At 41.8% G+C, this 21,670-nt stretch overlaps 1 protein-coding gene across 4 annotated transcripts in view; it reads left to right on the top strand.

Annotated features, from left to right (window-relative positions):
• Positions 1 to 21,670, top strand: part of FRMD4B (FERM domain containing 4B) — a 330,390-nt gene that overhangs the window by 253,361 nt on the left and 55,359 nt on the right. For all 4 annotated transcript variants that reach the window (XM_061197131.1, XM_061197132.1, XM_061197134.1 and 1 more), the window contains 2 exons: positions 7,133 to 7,189; positions 7,991 to 8,013. In XM_061197131.1, the coding sequence (XP_061053114.1) occupies positions 7,133 to 7,189; positions 7,991 to 8,013 (80 nt within the window). The remainder of the gene's footprint in view (positions 1 to 7,132; positions 7,190 to 7,990; positions 8,014 to 21,670) is intronic.

The following is a 21,670-nucleotide window of genomic DNA, read 5'->3' as shown; positions in this document are numbered from 1 at the left end:
GAGCCCTGGTCTGGGAAGATCCCACATGCCATGGAGCAGCTAAGCCCATGCGCCACAACTACTGAGCCTGGGCTCTAGAGCCTGCAAGCCACAACTATGGAGCCCGTGTGCCACAACTACTGAAGCCCGTGTGCCTAGAGCCTGTGCTCCGCAACAAAGAGAAGCCACTGCAGTGAGAAGCCTGTGCACTGCAACTAAGAGTAGCCCCTGCTCGCCGCAACTAGAGAAAGCCCGCACACAGCAATGAAGACCCAACGCAGCCAAAAAATAAATAAATAAAATAAAATAAAATAATTTATAAAAAAAAAAAGAATCTGCCTGCCAATGCGGGGGACACAGGTTCGATCCCTGGTCTGGGAAGATCCCACATGCCGCGGAGCAACTAAGCCCACGAGCCACAACTACTGAAGCCCACGCGCCTAGAGCCCGTGCTCCGCAACAAGAGAAGCCACCGCAGTGAAAAGCCCGTGCACTGCAACGAAGAGTAGCCCCCCCTTGCCGCAACTAGAGAAAGCCTGTGCACAGCAACAAAGATCCAAAGCAGCCAAAAATAAATTTAAAAATAAAATAAATAAATCATACCAAAAAAGGAGTTTTACCTGGGGAAACTTTATGGCTCAGTTTTGTAGGTTTCTGATGATTCTAGCTTAATCCAAGAATAAACTTAGTGAATCTAGAGCAATGGTTCTCAATTGGGGTTCCAAAAGGAACCCTTTGGCCATCTCTGGAGACATTTTTTGGTTGTCGCAGCTGGTGGGGAGGCTGCTACTGGACTCTAGTGAGCAGAGGCCAGGAATGTTGTTTAATACCCTGCAGTGCACAGGACAGCCCCTTCCCCCAGTAAGGAATTATCTAACTCAAAATGTCAATTGTACTTAGGTTGCAAAATGCTGATCTGAAAGAACGAATGTGTAGTATTCACTGAGACCATCCTCCATAAACATTGCCTCTCACAACTAGCTTGGATGGAAAAGGAGAAAGTACTGGCTCATTTACATAGGGGGAGGAGGGAGTGCAGGTGTAGTAATTATGGCCTGGCCTTCTAGGGGCATGATAACCCCTAGAAAATAGGAAATTGCCCAGAGAAGTATGTTTCTATGGCCTAGCAAGAGCTGCCTTGTTAGATGGTAGGTAGGTATTAAGTGTTGATGTGGCCTCTCCCCCAGCCAAATTGTATAAAAACTAGTCAGCCCATAGCTCTGGGCTTCTCTTGCCTGGCAGAGTCTTCCTTCCATGTAGGCGTGTCCACAGAAGGTATTAGGCTCCCGGGAGCTGTATCAACTCACTCATTTGTGTCCTTATCCCATTGGTTCTTTGCACTGTTTGCAGGCTTACTGGTAAACTAAGGTGAGAGCACAGAAGCAGCATCCAAGGCATCACTCTTGACAATTTTTGAACTTTAACCAGACTTTGAAGTCTGGCCCAGCTCAGCAGTGGACACAGTTGACTACCAATGTTAAGAAGCCCCTTTCTGTCCATCTGTAGTCATTGATTCTCTCTGGTTCACATCTTCCCAATGTCACCCCCAGAGAGAGAGAGCTTTCTTCCATTAGTTCTAATTTGGAAAATCCCTAGGAAGGTCTTTGAACCCTCTTCCATCACTTGCCCACAGAAGGATGATTGTATTTCCATTAGATCCAGTAAGGAGAGAAGCAATTCTCCGAAAGAATGGGATATTCTGCTCAGAAAGGGGGTTGGGGTACGAGGCAGTCGAGACAAATAGATAACCAGCCCTCCCGGAAAATACATCAATTTTTTAACAAACTTTTTATTTTGAAATAATTTCAAGCTTACAAAAGAGTTGCAAGAATAGCACACACACACACACACACAAAATGTATGTCTATCAAACCAAATTCACCAGTTGTTGACATGTTCCACATTTGTACTCATGCTCTCTCTGTGTCTCCCCCACCTCCAAATGTGTGTAATTTTTTTCTGAACCATTTGAGAGTAAGTTACACTGTTTACCCCTAAATGTTTCACGGTATCTTTCTTAGAATAAAGGACATCTCTTACCCATATAACAATGATCACATTCAGAACATTTAACATTGAACCTATACTATTGCCTAGTATGCAGTCCAGTTGTATCAGTAGTGCCTTTATAACAACTTTTCCTCTTGATCCAGGATAACACATTGCATTTAGTTGTTATAACTCTTTAGTCTCCTTTGCTTTCAAACAGTTCCTCAGCCTTTCTCTGGCATTCATCACACAGACATTTTTGAAGAGTATGGGCCAGATTTTTGTCTCAAGGTTTCTCATGATTAGATCTAGTGATGTATTTTTGGCAGGAATACTACCCAGTGGTGTGCTAGAACCGGTTAGTACCATCTATGAGAGCCAATTCTCACATCTCTTCCCAGCTCCACGTTCTGTAATATCATACTGGTAGCTTGAAATCAGCCATGGTGGGAATGTTCACACCACGGAAATCAACAAATGCTACACATCAGAGCTTGTACCCCCTCCCCCATTTCTGGTTGTGAAACATTTACATTTAGCAGCACAGCACTGTATATAGATGAAGTTATATCCTTCTCAGAACATATCAGGAGGCACATGATGCTGGTCTTCCCAATTATTGGTGATATCTCATCCCTTGGTTAAGATGGTATCTGTCAGGTTTCACCATTGAAAAGTTACCATTTCCCCTTTGTAATTAATTCTCCTCTATGGAGAGATCCTTTGTGATTATGTAAATATTCTGTTTCTCATCTAACTTTCACCCAATAGCTTTTATTTATTGAGGAGTATTGCCTGAATCAATTAGTACTATGACTGTTGCAAATGGTAATTTTTTTTATCTCTTTCATTTCTTCTACTTTTTTTTGTTGGTGTTCTACAGGTTGTTTTTGTTTTTGTTTTTGTTTTTTGGTCGACTTAACCCTAAAATAGATGATTAGTAGTAGACTTGGAAACAAACTGAGGTTTCTCAACATTTTGTCAAGTAGTTCTCCATCCTAAGTATTTGTGACCAAGTTATTAATGTTCATTGCTATAGTGCAGAATAAGTTTCCATGGAGTACTATCAATACATCAATACAGAAAATGCAGAATAGGTCTTCAGAAATAGTTTTCCCATTCTATATGAGTGTGTATGTTTGATGGTGACATACTATCCTACCAACAGTGGAGGTGGCATTTGGAGTCATTTTTCTGATCTTACCTGATTCCAATTTTTACATGCCTTTAGAAGATTCCTGGTGAGATTTGCACTGGAGTTAATTAAAGCACGGTAGAGTTGAAAGAGTCCAGAGTCAACATGTGCTGCAGGATTGAGTAGTACACTTCTTGCTCCTGATCCTCAGTGCCATCATCTGTAAAATCATAGGAGTCATATTTTCACAAAAGTCCCTTTCAAGTTCTAAAACTTTCTTTTATTCTGCTTTCCTACTTGGGAATCAAAACCTAGAGTTCACCTCATTAGCATGATGTCTTGGTCAACTGAGCCGACAAGTCAAGGACCAAAAATGAGATGTCCGAGGTGGAGCCTGAACCCAGTGACCTAGTGATTGAATCCATAATCCAGTTAAATGAGCTTTGGGAGTATAGCACCAGCACTTGATACTGTTTCACATTACCTCTGTGCATTCAGCCACATCCCCTGATTCACTCCTCTGCTTCTCTTTGTTTATCCTTGACAATCATGGAAACCCACTGAAGGATCCCATTACCTCTGTCTTTGAGGTGATCCCTTTCTCAAGTGTTAGCTTGCCGAGTACCTATAAGGTTACCTCGGTTGCCATGGTTGTAAGCAAAGGAAATGTTCTATCCAAGAGCAGACTGCAGTTTCTAAAGAAGTTTTACCCTTCAGACATGAAACTCCAGAGTTCTGTATAAGTCTTAATTAAATTTCACCATATGAAATCACTGAGAACCAGGCAAAATAGTATTATTCTTGATTAATCCATTGTTTGGTGAACTCCACGCACAAGTCAGGTAACCTTGACAGTCAGTTTTAGAACTTAAAATATGTTGCCTTGTATTTCCAGAACAGTGGTTAACTGAAAGGTGAGGTGGGGACTAAGACGTGTAAAAGAGTGTGGGGCTTTGCCAAACCACGCATTTTCCTCTCTTCCTGGAACGAGATTTCTCAAAGGCCCTACTGTTCCATCCCACCATTGCCTTCCTCCACCAGAAATGTGTTGGGGCCACTTGTGTAGGTGAAAAAGTCCACAGGCAAGCTTCGTATTTGCCTCCCCTCTCCCCTGGAGCTGTCTGAGCCTGGTACTTTTCATGCTTTAGCTCCTCATTTCAGCATTTTTAATATTTGATGACCCTTCCAATGTAGAGAAATATTTGGCAACTTCCTTAGGAGTATCTGTTTGAGGTCTTTTAATTTACTAAACTGAAAAGTTGGTATCTAAAATATTGTTCCAATGACTCATCTAAGGTTCTGAGGAGGCAAAGGGGTCCCAGGGTGTCAGAGGAGTTGGCAATAATTTTCAATATATTTTATTCATCTTCAGTTTTTAAAAAAAAATATTTGAACTAACGCACTTCGCCTCTTCTCTCTGATTTTAAGACGAATTTGACTTTAACGAGTTCAGGTCTAATTTAAACTCAAACATGTTCTTGAGTTCCCCTGCAAAGCCCTCACCCCCATGCCCCACATGAGTTTCTATTTCTTTGAAGATAAGGAATTTAGCTTTTCTAAAATTTAATCTCGATCAACACCCACCTCACCTGTTGGATTAACTGCTTCATCATTTTTCACCAGATTAGAAAATGACTGTCTCTTGCCTGAAAGACAGAGGGCAATTGATTTCTGCAATCAACCTGGCTTCTGTTTGATTTTATAATCTGTTTCTAGAGATTATAGGCGAGCTTTGAATTCCAAGGCTCTGGGCCTGTCAGCTTTTGAAGCGGAAAAACTTTGAAGCAGATCCACTGCCTCAGGTTTCAGAAGGGATACTTAGTTGTTGGAGGATGAAATATAAGGGAAACACAGGTAATTATCACTGCTGACATTGTAATATCCCAGGTTTGGTGTTTGTTTATTTTATTTTATGGCTTCTAAAAGAATTATTGTTATTAGTTTTGGGTGTTTTTTTGTTGTTGTTGTTGTTGTTGTTGTTTTTTTGAGAAGCCCAATCAAATCACTTGGCCACTTGAGAGAAAAGCATAAACCTTCCAGAAATTCTCACTGAGCTAACTGCTTCTATAAACCTACCTAGTGTGCATTTACTTTAAAACTACTTAATTACTCACCACTGATGCACTTGGTATAATTAGAAAACTCTCCAGCTCAGATTCAACAGGTAGAAAGGAGAAAGAAAAAAAAGTGTAGGGCAATTTCCAGACCCATGTTCTTAAACACTATGCACTTTCAAGTACTAATTATACAGGATTTATGCAAGGAGGGGGTTATATGGAATTGTTTTAGCGTGTGTTAATGCTTACAAGCTAGCATCTCACCAAAAAAAAATTTTTTTTAATGAAGACCCTGCTCTACTACTCAATGTTGTAATTTATCACATAATGCAATAATGGTATTTACATATGTCATCACATTTAACAAAATAAATGAAGGTGCATGTGAGTGTTATTGATAGAGGCAATACCCCGACACAGTTACGCATCCGTACCAGGCAACTGAAGAAGTATTCCTGCTAGTTACAGCCTCAAACTCCTATTTTCTTTGGGATCTTAAAGGTTGAAAAAATAAAATAGTGGAGGGCTTCCCTGGTGGCGCAATGGTTAAGAATCCACCTGACAATGCAGGGGACATGGGTTCAATCCCTGGTCCGGGAAGATCCCGCATTACATGGAGAAACTAAGCCCGTGTGCCACAACTACTGAGCCTGCGCTCTAGAGCCCATGAGCCACAACTACTGAGCCTGCGCTCTAGAGCCCATGAGCCACAACTACTGAGCCTGCGTGCCACAACTACTGAAGCCCGCGCGCCTAGAGCCCGTGCTCCACAACAAGAGAAGCCACCGCAATGAGAAGCCTGCGCACCGCAACGAAGAGTAGCCTCCGCTCGCCGCAACTACAGAAAGCCAGCGTGCAGCAATGAAGACCCAATGCAGCCAAAAATAAATAAAATAAATTTTTTAAGTAAATAAAATTTTAAAAATAAATAAAGTGGTGGTGGGAAGGGTCGAATGAGTACCAGATTTCCTACTGGGAATGAAAATGTTAAAAAATAGAAAAAATAAAATAAAATCATGGAAAAATGATAAATTAGGGTTCATCAAACTTCAGTATAAAGCAACAGAATTTTTGTCTCAAGCATTTTCTGTAACTGGTTCTTTTTTTAAAAAATTTAATTAATTTATTTGTTTTTGGCTGCATTGGGTCTTCATTGCTGCACGTGGGCTTTCTCTAGTTGCAGCGAGCAGGGGGCTACTCTTCGTTGCGGTGCGCGGGCTTCTCATTGCGGTGGCTTCTCTTGTTGAGGAGCACGGGCTCTAGGCACGCGGGCTCAGTAGTTGTGGCTCGCGGGCTCTAGAGCGCAGGCTCAGTAGTTGTGGCGCACGGGCTTAGTTGCTCCGCGGCATGCGGGATCTTCCCGGACCAGGGATCGAACCCGTGTCCCCTGCATTGGCAGGCAGATTCTTATCCACTGCGCCAGGGAAACCCTGTAACTGGTTCTTAAGGCTTTACATTTTCTCTACAACAGTATAAATATTAATTCAATAATGTCTCATTGACACAGAAGTAGAACTTATATTTTTTATAATATTTGCATTGTGTGTGTACCAAAATAACTGCTATGACACAGGAAAACACTGAACAAACTAATCTAAGAAAATCAGAGCTTCAAAATGAACTTGGAGAGGTAAAAATTATTCATTTTAGAAGCTGTCTGAATTTTCAGTTTCAAAGTCATGCGTGTTCCTTCCAGAATACTGCTCTCAAAACACAATTTCCCACAGCTAATTAAAGTGCTGGCGCGCGCGCGTGCACTCTCTCTCTCCCTCACACACACACACACAATGTGGTTTCCCCTTAACCCTGGATACGTCTCTCCACGCCCCCCTCCCTTCCCCCTGCAATGGTATGATCTGCGTTCAATCCTAAACTGAAGGTACCAAGCTGTGACAGCTTCCCCAACTCCACAGCCATTTGCTACGACCTAGGGCAGCCTGTGTTCAGTGATGCTTTCCTTTTCCACCGACAGGGGCAAATCGAAGTAGACAGCGAAACTATCTTCAGGTTAGCGGCGCTTATTTTACAGGTAAGAACTGACAAACTGCCTCTTACCCGCTGCTTTTGTTTGTTGGGTTTTGTGAACTGCCTGCACTTCTGAAACTTTTGCATGGGCCAGTGGCTGACGGCTTTTTAAAGCCTCCTGGTTGTTTGCCAGTATAAAATGTGAGCCACCGTTTTCTGTTTTAGTGTAGTTTGCATGAGCGAGAGTGTGATATGTCTCTGAAGAAAATGAAACTTAGACTTCACTGAGGAAGAAGAGTTAAGACCATATTGCTAGCTAAGAGCTCCCGGTGGCTTGAATTTGGGAGGCTGCAGTCGTTACAACAGCTGTAATTTGCATTTAAATTTAGTAACTTTTGTATACTTTTTCTTGAGGTGGAGTTAAAGAGCCCTTTAATTCTTAAAGGCACACATAGCTGAAAAACCAGTGTGTTCCATGCTGGTTTAAAAAAGGAAAACAAATGGCATGTGTTGATTTACCTGTGTCATGGTTTAAACGGTCTGAGTCCAGACTAAAAAGTGTGCTGCTCCGAAAGACAAGCATTTATCTCGTGATCTTCAAAACATTAAAGGAGAAATAATCATCTATGCTTTTTCAGATAGATTTGTCTCTTCTGTTAAAAACAAGAAATAATTATTGGGTAATAGCGATTTCTTAAATGCCACATTCTTCTCCAGGGTCATATGTAGGGAAGGTGTTCCTTGTGAAAAAGTTTTCAAAGCAAAACTCAGGCATTTTAAGAGGGGAAAATGATCGGGAGTAAAATTCTTTTAGCTTAATCAACATCAATACAAATTGATCATCTATCTTTGTTTTTTATTTCAGGAAGCCAAAGGGGATTACACCAGGTATGGTTCCTTTTCTGATATTACTATGCAAAATAACCCTAGCTGAATCTTTTAATGCTATTTTAAATAACAATGGATGCAAATCAAAAGAAAGTAGATCCGCAGGCGAGAGACTGAGGTCTCTTTCCTCTTCAAATAGAGACCTATTCTTTTTGTGAATGAATCCGGGAATGAAGCTTTCCAAGCCAGAGTGACAGCAGATTGTACTCAGAAGTCCTCCAAAGTTCTATTTTCCATCATCTGTTAGCAAGATGAAGAAATCTATAAAAAACTTGGGTAGCCCGTGCTGATTTTTTAAACTTATAATAATCCTGTGTTTGAAGAATTATACCATAAGCACAAAAAGATTAAATCCATCAGCTGCTTAGTTAAGGGATTAATAGGGGCTTTCTTTTTGCAGCTGCCCTAAAGGGGCCTCACCCTTCATATATTTGACCTAACAGTTGTATTGTTGCCACCGAGGCACTTACTGGCTCTAACTGCCTAACTGGCCAAATCGTCAGAGAGTGTTTATATTTGAATTCACCCTCTATCTGCGACATTCTGTTCTTTTAATGCAATAGTTGCGGTTGGGGTAGTAGAAAGGGTTAAAGGTGGAGGCAAGACCTCCAATTCGAAGCAGCTCGCAGGCCAACGACCCACAAAGCCTCGCCTCTACAGTGTTAATGTTCCACTGCTGGTAAACCTTACCTGTAGATTATTTACAGATCAACTAGTACTCATTCCCAGCCAAGTCTTTGACTAGTGTGCTCCTTAACAGGCTGATAACCAAGTAATGCCTTCCAAGCTTGAAAACGTCCGCTCATGGAGTCATGCTTCACCTCAGAAACTCCAAGCACTTTCCACATCTGCCCATTTAATGTGGTAGAATGACTGAGGCTTCCACTCAACACACCATGATCCACTCACCACACTCTCCTTTTAGCTCTGTTTTGTGCTATATTTTTTTTTTAATTTTTTAGGTTAGGAAATATGCTTTGAAGGGATCATAAAGATCAGTGAACACCAAACTTTTTTTAATTAAAAGAAAATGTCAGGGCATGAAAAGAGGATAAATTAGTCTCTAGGTCATTAACATCAAGAGCGGCTGTGTTCTCCACTGTTGTCTTCCCTGGAGGAGCCATGTTTCCTAGGAAGATCAGATATGTGAGGAATTCCATCGTGTGGGGGGTGAGTCTGAAGTTGATTTATAAATGAGGGCTTCTGAGCCAACAGCTCAGCCTCTGCTGTCTGTGAACCGCTAACCCTTCCTCCCCCACTTTCTCCCGGTCAAGCGTGTGATGGACACCCTCTGAGCTTCATTTCCTCATCAGGAAAATGGCACCTCCTTCGTAGGTCTGTTGTGAGATTAATTGTATGTAAACATTGCCCAGGGCAGTATCTGGCATGTAGCAAGCTCTCTATATACTTTGGCTATTATTATTATTAACTATTATAGTATCATTATTGCCCTCATCATTATCATCCTGTCCCATCTCTTGGCAACCTCTGAAGAGGCTTTTGGGATGTAGGAGGGTCTGAAGAAGCTGTAATCACATGTCAGGGGAAAGAATCAAAGAGAAAGATTGATTCCACAAACCTTCCTTAGGGAAGATCGCTTGCCTATGGCAGAAGAAGGCTTAGAAGGAATGGTCCTTGGGTAGTACAGACGTTTTAGCCCTAAGATTTCAAGGTTGGTGAGTTAGTCTGGCCAAGCCCAAACCAATCCTTTTCCTTAATTTCAGTGTGTTCCTGGTGGTTTCCTGAGTGATTACTAGACTAAAGAAATGGAGGACACTGTTTTGAAATTGTCTAAACCACACTGAGTAGTAGAAGGAGCTTGGGACTAGGAATCAAGAAACTAGCACCATGACCCTGAATGCCCTCTGTCCATTCTCAGCCTCGGTTTTCTCATCTGTAAATTGGGATTAAGGAAAATGGGACTTGGCAGGGTAGTTTTGAGGCTACGAATGATGTTTAAGGACTTTGTAGATTACAGTTTGTTTTACGAGCATTAGTTATTGCTGATGAGGGTGAAAGAAAGAATAGGAAATGTGAACTTTTGTTATTGGGTATATAATGAAGCAGAATTTTGGTTGACTGTCACCACCCCTTCCCTATCTGATCTCCTCCTCCCCTGAATGGAGAGGGTGTATTTTTCCTCCACAGTTTTGTTATAAAACTAATTTAAGAAAATCAGGCCAAAAATTTAAAAATACCATGCAGCAGTGTTGTGTAGTGATCAGAGCAAAGACGCTAGAACCAGAAAGCCTCACCCAAATCCCAGGTCTGCCACTTATTACCTGTATAATCTTGCACAAGTTATTTAAACTCGCCAAGCTTCAGTTTCCTCATCTGTAAAATGGGACTTATAGTATACACCCCATAGAATTGCTATGATGACCAAGTGAATTAATATATACAAGTACTTAGAACGGTTCCTGCAGTCGCCACTTTCATATTCCATCAAGTTGATGGACATAATTTATCACTCCCCTGTTGTCTTAAATATGAATTGTTTCCCATTTTTTGCTGATATAAATAATGCTTTGATGAACATCTTTGTGTAGTTGGGATTGGGGTTGTCTGTGATTCTTTTTTTTTTTTTTTTAAGATTTTTTGATTTGGACCATTTTTTAAAGTCTTTTTTGAGCTTGTTACAATATTGCTTCTGTTTTATGTTTTGGTTTTTTGGCCCTGAGGCATGTGGGATCTTAGCTCCCCAACCAGGGATCGAACCCGCACCCCCTGCATTGGAAGGTGAAGTCTCAACCACTGGACCTCCAGGGAAGTCCCTGTGATTATTTTCTTAAGTGATGTTTCTCAGGTGGGGAACAAGCAAAGGGAAATTCCTCAAAGGAGGCAAAGTATGAAGCGCTGAAATGGAATTTATGCATTCTTGATACCGCTAAACTAAAATTATACAAACTTCATAGCTTTATCCAGTGACATCTACTAAATGCCTGAAATGGGTCCGCACCCATCTAGGCAACTAGGATGCAGAGGTACTTAGGCAGGGGCCTTCCTTCCAGAGAATTTGACTTTCTGTCAAGAGCTACCTCAGTGGCAATTCTGAATTCCACTTCTCTGTTTGTTTACATGTCAGTGGCTGCAGCTCTTAGCTTTTAGAACTTCACTGAGGTTTAATTGTGGATCAGAAAAGGTCCCCCAATTATTACCCTCCTAGACCAGGGCAATGTGGCTTTTTCAATTAAAACAGTGATTGAACACCTAATTCTTGAGGCTGCTCTGGTCCACCCACTCCTTGTGAATATCTTCTTCTTTCTCAAATTTAGAATTTCCAAAGCTGAACCCGCCACCATCCCAGCCCCCAGACCAACTCCTCCTCCACTGTCTCCCCTTGAATAACCACCATTCTCTCTTGAATCATCTCTAAGGATTTTCTCTTTTCCCTCCCACCTTTTTCTCCATCTGTCAGACAGCTCCCTTCTTTCCTTGTCTTTATCAGAATGCTGGCTTTCTCAGCCCTTAGTCTCCTCCACTCAGCCTGACTATAAAAGTATGTGTGTGTGTGTTGTTTCTTTGACTGCTTTCTATGACATTATTTTAAAAGTCAACGCCTGATTTCATTCAATTCCCACCACAGTTGTTATCACCACCATTTAACAAATTAATAGATGGAAATTTTAGGGCCGAAGAGACTGTCACATAGCCAGTAAGTTCCCAGATCTGTTCTGATTCCGTTGTATACTACCACCTGCACATAACCCCCTGGTATCTTACTAAGACATAAATGCGATCATTGTTGTTGACTTCCAGACAACTCTTACAGTTTCTCATTGCACGGACACCCATCTTCCAAAACCCTAACTTGGCATTCAAGGCCCCACATAATCTGTATTATACATTTTAACCTCCCACACTCTTACTGCTTATACTCCTTAATATCTGTTCCTGCCTCTCTTCTCTTTTCTTCACATGCCCTTCTCTTTTCTTCACGTGCCTTCACTATTTCGCCTTTATGGCTTTGCTCAAACTCTTCTTCCTAGAATGCCTTTAAAAACAACAGTCCTCCCCTATTTTGTTTCCTGCCCTGTTTCCTTGAGTATTTTAAGTTAACATTATCATGACCAGTAGGAAACCTTGCTCTCTGAAAGTTAATTAAAATAGTGGCATGGGGACTTTTTTCTTTAAATAGTTGACAGCCTGAATTTCCAAGTCAGCCCTTAAGCTGCAAAGATAACAAGCTACTCGGGTAACACAACACAGACAAACACAGGATTCCTGAAAGCTGACACGGCAAGGAGGCAAGGTTTCATCACTGAGCCAGCCACAAATGAGTTTGTAAAAGCAAAGCATTTTCTTTTCTTTTTAAGATCCTGAAAGGTGGAAATTACTAAGGGAACTATGTGACTAGGGCACTTTTTGCTTATAAGAAAGAGTGAGTGACTACAATTTACAATTCAGTACTGGGTCACCATGAGGGCATATTGTCACCTAGCTTCAAATGGGAAGGAATAATTCACAATTTACAGCTGTGCTACTGGGAGCAGCTGTTTCCCATGGGAGAGGAACTTCTCTGGATGCCTTGAGAGTAGTTAATGAAGGGAGGGGGGAACAATCAAAGACTTTAAAGAACTGCTCCTACTCTTACACCTCTAGAGCACTTAAAGCTCTAAAATATCATTCCATTTCTGGGACCTTTGAAATCAGTTACCATGATAAAAATAGCAGCTCCCGTGGGCTAGGTGCTGTGCTGAGTATGTCCTTATTCACATCAATGGGGAGGCAGGAGTGAAGGCAAGAGCTTTGGAATTTAATTACCCAGGCACTTGCTGTATTACTGTGGGTAACTAACCTCTCTGGAACTCAGTTTCTTTGTCTCTATTACTTGGTATTACTATTATTATTGTTAATATGTTTAACCTTTCCACCAATCCTGTGATGACAGGTACTACTGGTATCCCCATTTTACAGAGAGGGAAACAGCTTTGGAGGGAGTAAGTAGTTGACTGTCTAGGTCACATGGCTTAGAGAGTGGCCCAATTAGGACTCCACGCCTCATGCTCTGGACCTTTGTCAGGAGTCTCCTTTTTCGTATCCTAACACAAACTTGTAAGAATCATTACCTTCCTTGCTGGCAGAATAAAGACGGCTGACTTGACAGAAGCTTAACGTTTCTGTCTGATTTCAGGCCAGGGCTTTAATGAATCAGCAAAACACTTTTGTGAAAAACCTATTAAGAAATGGCTTTTCTCTCTCCCGGTGTCATGACTCTATTTTAAGGTTTGACTTAAAGATACAAATAGGTTCTTTTATTAATCAGTTCAGCGCATTAATATTTCATTTATTTTTAATGACTTGTAAATAATTCTATGTGTCAGGCTGTTTTACATGTTTTACAAACATTAACTCATTAATTGTCGTCTCCATCCATGAGGTTGGTGGAATATTATTCCCACGTTACAAGTGAGATTAAGAAATTTTGTGTGGATTATATTTATATTACCATATTATGGTTTAACGTTTCCCCATGGCTTGGCCAGATGTTTAGAGTTGCTATGTTGAATAAACAAACAAGATAACAACACATAGGGAACCGCAGACAAATAAGTGTGGGAAATACGTGGTTAAAAGCTAAACAAAGTTCTTTTCGATGAAGTTCGAATCTGCTCATGTGCACGGCGGATCTCCCAGAAGAAGACACATAAACAGTGTTTCCAACACTTATTTGTCCCTGATGTGTGAGCCTCCTGCCAGACCAGTGTTCTATGGACTTCACTTTGTGAAGCAGGGGATTATTTATTTGCTGAAAGCTCAGTATTAAAATGCCTTTAAAAGATAAGCAGTTTTGGCAAACCTTTTCTTTGTACTCCTTGCCAGATTATTGCATCCCTCGATTTTAATTCCAGTAACTCTTGGGGTAAACATTCATCAAGTTCTGAACTTGCTTTTTCTGAAGAGCCCTGAATTTGGAAGGAATCATCCATCCCATACAGTGGGTGCTTTTTCATCTGCTCTATGCAGAGAATGTTAGGGCTGCCCAACATTATGTATTGGAACCCTCCCTTCATAGCTGATGAACTAACAAGTGACATATCCATGACAGTTCAGGTTGACAGGACCAGACCTACAGTCCCCAGGTCTCCCTGACCATCTCAGATTTACCGTTTTGTCTTACACTTGTATCAGGAGGCCTCCATGGATCCTTGCTGTCCCTGATAGAAGGCAGTGAGGACAGCAGGCAGTGGACTCTACCATGGTAAGTGGTGTTATCACTGGAGTGGCCCCGAGTCTAATATTAGTCACTTGAGGACATAGCTTAAGAGTCAGAAGGCCGGAAATGAGCACTCAATCAGCAGTGCCTTTGGAATACCTTGTCTTTTTCTCGTTGCTCGACCTTATTCACTCTTGTAGATTGAACACCTAATACCTACAACGTGAGAGGCATTGGACCAAGCAAGGGCTGTGATGGAGGCAGACTGAGTTTCCGGCCTTCCTTTCATTGCTGAGCCACAGCCCTTCTACATCCTTTATAAGAGACACTGGAGAAAGGCCTGGGCCTTGGACTCAGACAGGCAGGCATGAGGTTGAGTGAGACAAGCCCTCCTCATCTGCTAGTGGTGTGACCTTGAGCCAGTTTTAAAGCCATCTGAACCTAAGGTCCCTTTTCTTTCAGAGATTCGTTGTGAGGATTGAGTGAGATCAAGCACCTTGCAGGGTGCCCAGTACAGAATGGAGACTTAGTACTTGGGAGTTTGGTTCCGCTAAGCCCCATCTAGTATACTGAGATGCATTTTAGATGATGTTGCTATTATTGTTTTATCATCTCAGCCATTTTTAAGTGTACAGTTCCGTGGCATTAAGTACATCCACATTGCTGTGCGACCATCACCGCATCCATCTCCAAGATCTGTCATCTTGCAAAATGGAAACTCTGTGCCCATTAAATGATAACCCCTCTCCCCTCCGCCCCCAGCCTCTCTAACAACCGCCATTCTACTTTACGTCTCTATGAGTTTGCCTTTTCTGGATGCCTTATGGAAGTGAAATCATGCAGTATTTGTTTCTTTGTGACTGGCTTCTTTCACTCAGCATGATGTCCTGAGGGTTCATCCATGTTGTAGTGTGTGTCAGAATTTCCTGTACTTTAAGGCTAATATTCCATTGTATGTATATACCACTTCGTTTATCCATTCATCCATGGATGGATACTTGGGCTACTTCCACTTTTGGGCTCTTATGAGTAATGCTGATATGAACAAAAATAGGTAAACATCTCTCTGAGACCCTGATTTCAGTCCTTTTGGGAAGAGAGATGCATTTTTAAGAAGAATCCCTGGCTTCCAGATAGTTAATTATATTCTACTGTTCATTGGAGTGGGGGTGGGGTGAAGGCATAGGAATGGAGGATGGATATCAGATCCTTGTTCTAAATCATCAGATCTTACCAAAATTAATACTTGAGGAGCCCAATACTTACATTAAAATATTGTTGTAGGTGAACATTTATTGACATGGAAAAATGATTACAATATAGGAAGTAGGAAAAAAGCGTATGTATTATCCATTTTTATAAAAAAATTATATATACCAATATGTTGAAATACATGATACAGATATAAAAACTGGTCCTTAAGTTGTAGCATCGTGCAGGAGCCCCTAAATTTTTTTGTTCATACAGCCCCTTTCATTCTCAATATATGTATACTTTTAATTATTTATTTAATTATATAGTTATGTACATGTAGAACTATATTGACATCACATACATTATAAAATATTCACAAAAGAGTAATGCATCAAAAGGAAAGAGATAGAGTAACATGTTCCAAGAATGAATAAAAATAAGTATCGTTAGAAGTTCTAGTATTGGGAATTCCCTGGCAGTCCAGTGGTTAGGACTCGGCGCTTTCACTGCTGGGGCCAGGGTTCCATCCCTGGTCGGGGAACTAAGATCCTGCAAGCCATGTGGTGCAGCCAAAAAAAAAAAAAAGAAAGAAGTTCTAGTATATTCTTTCTGCACACCTACAGATCTCTCTACCACATAGACTGTTGTAGAGTGGATTCTGAAGTTAGGCAAAGCTGAACTGGATTCCAGATCCCACTTGTCACTGGTGAATAATCTTAGCTGAGTTACTGAACATCTCTAAGCTGCAGTTTCCCATCTGTAAGTGGGAATAATTACAGTTCTTTTATAAAAAAAATTTTTTTTATTGAGATATGGTTTTTTTATTGAGGTATGTAACATTATATTAGTTTCAGGTGTAGAACATAATGATTCAGTATTTGTATATATTGCAAAATGATCACCACAATAAGTCTGGTTAACATCCAACACCATACATAGTTACAACAATTTTTTTTTCCTTGTGATGAGGACGTTTAAGATCTACTCTCTTAGCAGCTTTCAAATTTGCAATACAGTGTTAATAGTGCATTGTGCACTGCCCAGTTTATGGTAGGGGTAAAAAAAATTAAGCGGGTACTATTGTCATGACTAACAGTTGTCTTGGGATGGTGGGGATAGAAATGTTTACAATTTTCCTTCTTCTTTGCATGTCAGTATGTTTTCATTTATTGAAAATGAAAATATAGTGCTTATGTCAGAATTTTTTTAAATGTTATTTTGTCTTGTTAAAAAACTCAGAGCTTAGCACAGTGACCTGCAGATCTCCTGCACTGCATCCTTTTTCAAAATGAATGTAAGATTCATGGAATACTACCCACTTGGCCTAACGGAAACTTCCCAAACCAAGGCTTAAAGCCCTTCCCTGCCACCCCAGAGCAGCAAGCCTGTGATTCGCCCCGTATGTGGGAGGCCCTGTCCAGAACCTGCTGGCCCCCAGGGGCCTGCGTGCCTTTGTGAACAGGCTCATTCAGTTCTCAGCACAGGCGCCTGAGGCTGGGCAGGCAGAAAGGAAGCAATTAAGACAGTGGAAACCTACCAGGGAAAAAGCTGTTGGCAGGGCAGACTTCATGGATGTGTGACCTGTGCAGTCACACAGGGCCCCCTGCTCGGAAGCACCCCACTCTTGGTTTGATGCTCTTCTGTCTTGAAATCTTGAAATTCTCCATGATTTTTTCACAAAGAAGCTCCACATTTTGATTTTTCACTGGGCCTTGCAAACTGTAGCTTGGTCCTGGCTGTTGAAAACTGTAAGGCATTGAGAAGGCCCGGGTGTTGAATGAATTATTAAAGAAGGGGTCCTCTCGTAGGTGTCTAAACGGGTACTCCATTGAGGAAGCTGGAACCACACAGAATTCTGCAAAACAGCCTTTTTGCATATATGTCTGGGAACCTCTTACCCTTTTCTGATTTCAGTATGTATGATCTCCCAGGTCTGAAGCACGGGGAGTAACAACCTTGACTTCATAAGGGCATTGTGAAAATCGAGAGAAAATACATGTGAAAGGGTTAGAACAGTGCCTGGCACCTGGAATACTCATTTCTAAAAGCTTCCTAAATACTCAGTTGCTACCCTGGTATCAACTCTATGAGCTAGGTAGTAGTATTACGCTCATTTCATTTTAAAAATTTTTTTCCCGATGTTTACATTTTGTACTTCATTTATTTATTTATTTGTTTTTGGCCGCACCCTGCGGCATGCAGAATCTTAGTTCCCTGACCAGGAATCGAACCCACGCACTCTGCAGTGGAAGCGCGGAGTCTTAACTGCTGGACCACCAGGGAAGTCCCTAGCCTCATTTTATAGATGAAGATACTAAGGTTCAGAGAAGTTGAGTATGTTTCCCAAGTCATGCAGCTGGTTACCATATGGAGTTAGGGTTTGAACTCAAGCCATCTGATGGCAGAGGTCATGCTGTTTTCACTCCACCATTGTGCACCCTGCTTTCATCATCATCTATTAGGTGCCAGGTATTCCTGTGTACTTTTATCATCTGATCCTCAAATTGTAGCCGTTGAGATCCTTGTTCTGCAGATGTGGAGACAGACGTAGTGATCACGGTCACATATCTTTTCCACATATGGTGGTACTTGGACTTTAACCCCCATCCTCTGAATTTCTACTCAGCCTTTCCACTTGATAATTCCTCAAGAGTGAATCCAAAAGATGTTTAACAGTATCTACTGCTTTAATTCCTCAAGAGTGAATCCAAAAGATGTTTAACAATATCTACTGCTTTGGGCTGATAATGCAAATGCAGTTAGACTTTGGCGAACTCCTGGACCCACATGCCAGGCAGTTCTTCATAGCTTGTTTCTGGCAGCAATGGAATGTCATCAGCGCTGGCTCGGACCTTGGAATCTCACTGGGTTCCCCCCAACTCCTGGCAACCACGATTCTACCCTCTGTCTCTATGAATTTCTAAAATGTTTTTATTTTAAATATTTACAAATTTTCGTGTTAACCTAATTCTCAGCCAAAGTCATCCTTATGGATTACATTTCTTCTAAAAGAGTTGAAGTTTCAAAGGATCAGAATCCTTGGCAAGCTGACTAATGTTTAGAAAAATCTCTCATCACATTTTCATTATTATTAGAAATTCTTTAGACTTAAAAAAAAAAAAAAGGTAGTTTGACAGTTGATCCCTATCAAGCACGCAGATGGACAGAGTAATTCGTCCTTTGTTACAAGTTAGGCCACAGACAAAAATTTAACAGCAACGGAATTCTAGCTGAGTGGACGCTGTGTTTCCCAGAACACACGCCGGTTTCTTGTCTCTTTGGTAGAGTGCTGAGATGACGAGGATCGGACACAAATTCCATGGATTGGTCATGATGTTGGAAGAGCAAGTTTCAAGGCTGAAATTCCACCAGTTACTGTGGGTTCTGTTGAGCCAATCCTAAAGCCGCTTACAACCTTGGACTTGCCAAGTCACTTCCAAAGTTGTTTTCCCATGTGGTTTATTACCAGCCCTTAGGGTTGCCAGATTGAGCAAATAAAATAAACAACGAATAACTTTTTGAGTGTGTGTTCTAAATATTTAATCTGGCAACTCTAATCTAGATCGCCCACTGGGGATTCTTCTCAGTGGTAATAATCCACCCGCAGCCTGTTCTGAGAATGGTAGAAATAAAGTGTTTATAATTGTTGGTTTCATGGGCTGTGATCAGAAATGAAGGAACACATTTATTGAACATAGGCAGGTGCCTTCATAGCAACACAGCTTCATAGCATCTTCCCCAGAACCCTATAAAACAGGTCACTATCCCTGTCTTTATAATGAGGAACCGAGGCTCACAAAGGTTAGTTTATCTAAGACCACAAACGTCCTACAAACATGGAGACCTGGGACTGTATCCAGTTCTAAGGCCTTACCTTATTACTGCACATTACAAGTCTAGGGCCAGCTGGTAGGCTGCTCTGTTGATTTGTTTCTAAGTATGTGGCAGCTTTGCAGTAGCCTGTGTCCTAACCCTGGCTGCCCATGTGCCAGCTCTGGTGGGACAGTGGGCAGCCAGGTGACCTCTCTAAACCTCAGTTTCTTTATCTGTAAGTTAGAAATGACACCTACATCTACGTTCGCCATAAGGATTAAATGAGTTCCTTTTTTTTTGTATTTTGTATAAGTAAAATGCTGAGCACTTGTCTGCCACACAGCACATTCCCAGGACAGTCTCCTTTAAAGCCGCAAGAGTTTCATTTATTGTCCTGTGAAGGGGCTGAGTGGTCGGAGGGAGCTGCAAACCAGAGGCAGCCTAGAAACGTGTGCTCACACCTGATCCTCAGGGAAAGAGCTTCATTGGGTTAAGATGAATGGAGGGCATCCCTCCTTCTCCCAGAAGTGTTGGGGAGCATCCCTAGCTTAAGGGGGAGGCCAGGAGAAGGACTCCTTTCAGGTCTCACTTTCCGCTCTGCAAATGGTGACCACCTGATTTGGCTTGAGGCGTGATCAAGAACTGTTTAAATGGGGTGGGAAGAAAATTCCAAGATTGGAAAGACCCTGTGACTTGGGAGGGGAGGGGGCAAGGTCTGGCCCAGCCCGCCTGGCTTTTCCGGCCCCTCCCCCTCCTCTCTCCTCCTGGCTTTCCAGTTCCCTCCTCTGCTTCCTTCTCCTCCCCGGCTGCTCCACTTTGACCTGGAGTCCGGAGAACCAGTCAAGCAGCCACTGGTCCTCTCGATCTAGCGCCATCTCCCCGAGGGGCCCCTGGGTAAGTCTTTAACATCAGCGGGCCCTGTTTTCCCCCGTCTGTGAACTCAGGGTCGGACACACCAACTCAGCTCGCCTAAACCAGCTGGCAGGGTTTGGTCTGAAGGGGTGGAAAGTGAGGAGGGCACTTTATTTTAGCTATTATGAAATCGTCTCAGTCTGTGAGCAGTTTGACTAAACTGTCTGCAACAATCAGTGGTGGCTTTAGAATGGGGTGGATTTGAGCCCTAGCTTTCTGCCTTGGTGTATGATTGACTATGAATGATGACAATTTGTTTCCAGCTTTCTGCAGCTCCTCCCAAGCCCTCTATCCTCTAAAAGAGAGAACTGGACAGAGGTAGAGATTTTACTATGAATTTTTTAGTCAAGATTAAAATATCAGGCCTCAGGAACACGTCGTGTGTTTTAAGGAAACTTTGTTGGGTGTTGGGCTTCTCAGGCGGGTTTGGGTGCCCTGTTTTAAAATTCTACTGAAAATGACTGGGGTCTGATTTTCTGGCTCTTAAAACAAATTTTTTTAAACTGAATTTGGTATCTTTGCTATCAGGGGACAACTATAGACTGTAGTGGTTTTGGTTGCGATTAAGAAACATTCAGTGATAACACATATTCAGTCTTCTTATCTGTGTTCAGATCTTTGTGGTTTAATCCAGTTTTTGGCTAATCCAGATTATCTAGTTTTAAAAATGCAGCCTATCCTCACCGAAGAAACTAACTTTATTTTTATTTATTTATTTTTTTAAATTTTATTTTTTGGCCACACCGTGCGTCATGCGGGATCTTAGTTCCCCCACCAGGAATTGTGCCCCCCTGCAGTGGAAGCGCGGAGTCTTAACCACTGGACCGCTAGGGAAGTCCCAGAAACTAACTTTAGTAGAATCGATGAGAGGCCACTATGATTATAAATTCTGAAGCCTTGAGTTAAGCTGGCAAAAGCCTTCCGTCTCCTCCTCACCTCCTCCTCCCCCCATTTTCTGTCTCTTTTTGGAATTAGAGGAGTTAGGCAGAGTGGTTCAAGCACAGGCTTGGAGTCATATTTGCTACTTTCTTGCTGTGTGAGTTTCAATCTCTCTTAAATCTCAGTTTTCACATCTGTGTAATGGGGATGCTGGTGATAATAACATAACCTGTAGAGAGAGGTTTTCGTCCAGTCTCTGAAACCTAGTAATGCTCAGTGAGTGTGAGCTGTCGTTCAAAGCATTTCTTTTTTAGGGACTGAATGAAGGTATCCACTCTGTATAACTGCTGGGTCAGCCTCGAAGAGTCTCGTGAAACTAACCTCCTGGGCTGTCCTCAGCCTCTTTGACCTTCTTTCCTGTTCTAAACTGTAGATTGCTATCTCTTTCTTGAAAATCTCCCTTTGTTTTATGATGTGTTTATTCTATTATTCTGTTCCTGTGGTTCTCAAGTCATTTATTAAACAGATTGCTGGGTCCCGCCTTCTGCCCTCCTGATTCTGTAGGTCTGGGGTGGGCCCGAGAATTTGCATTTCTAACAAGTTCTCAGATAATACGGATGCTGCTAGTCAGGGGATTGTAAGAACTACTGTGTTTTCTCATGCTTGTCAACCTTTAATATCCCTTAACCTAGGAATTAGTGG

This window comes from Eubalaena glacialis, chromosome 7 (genome assembly GCF_028564815.1).
Source record: "Eubalaena glacialis isolate mEubGla1 chromosome 7, mEubGla1.1.hap2.+ XY, whole genome shotgun sequence".
Lineage (NCBI taxonomy): Eukaryota > Metazoa > Chordata > Mammalia > Artiodactyla > Balaenidae > Eubalaena > Eubalaena glacialis.
Note: the sequence above shows the minus strand (reverse complement) of the source record. Positions and strands in the feature narration are given on the sequence as shown.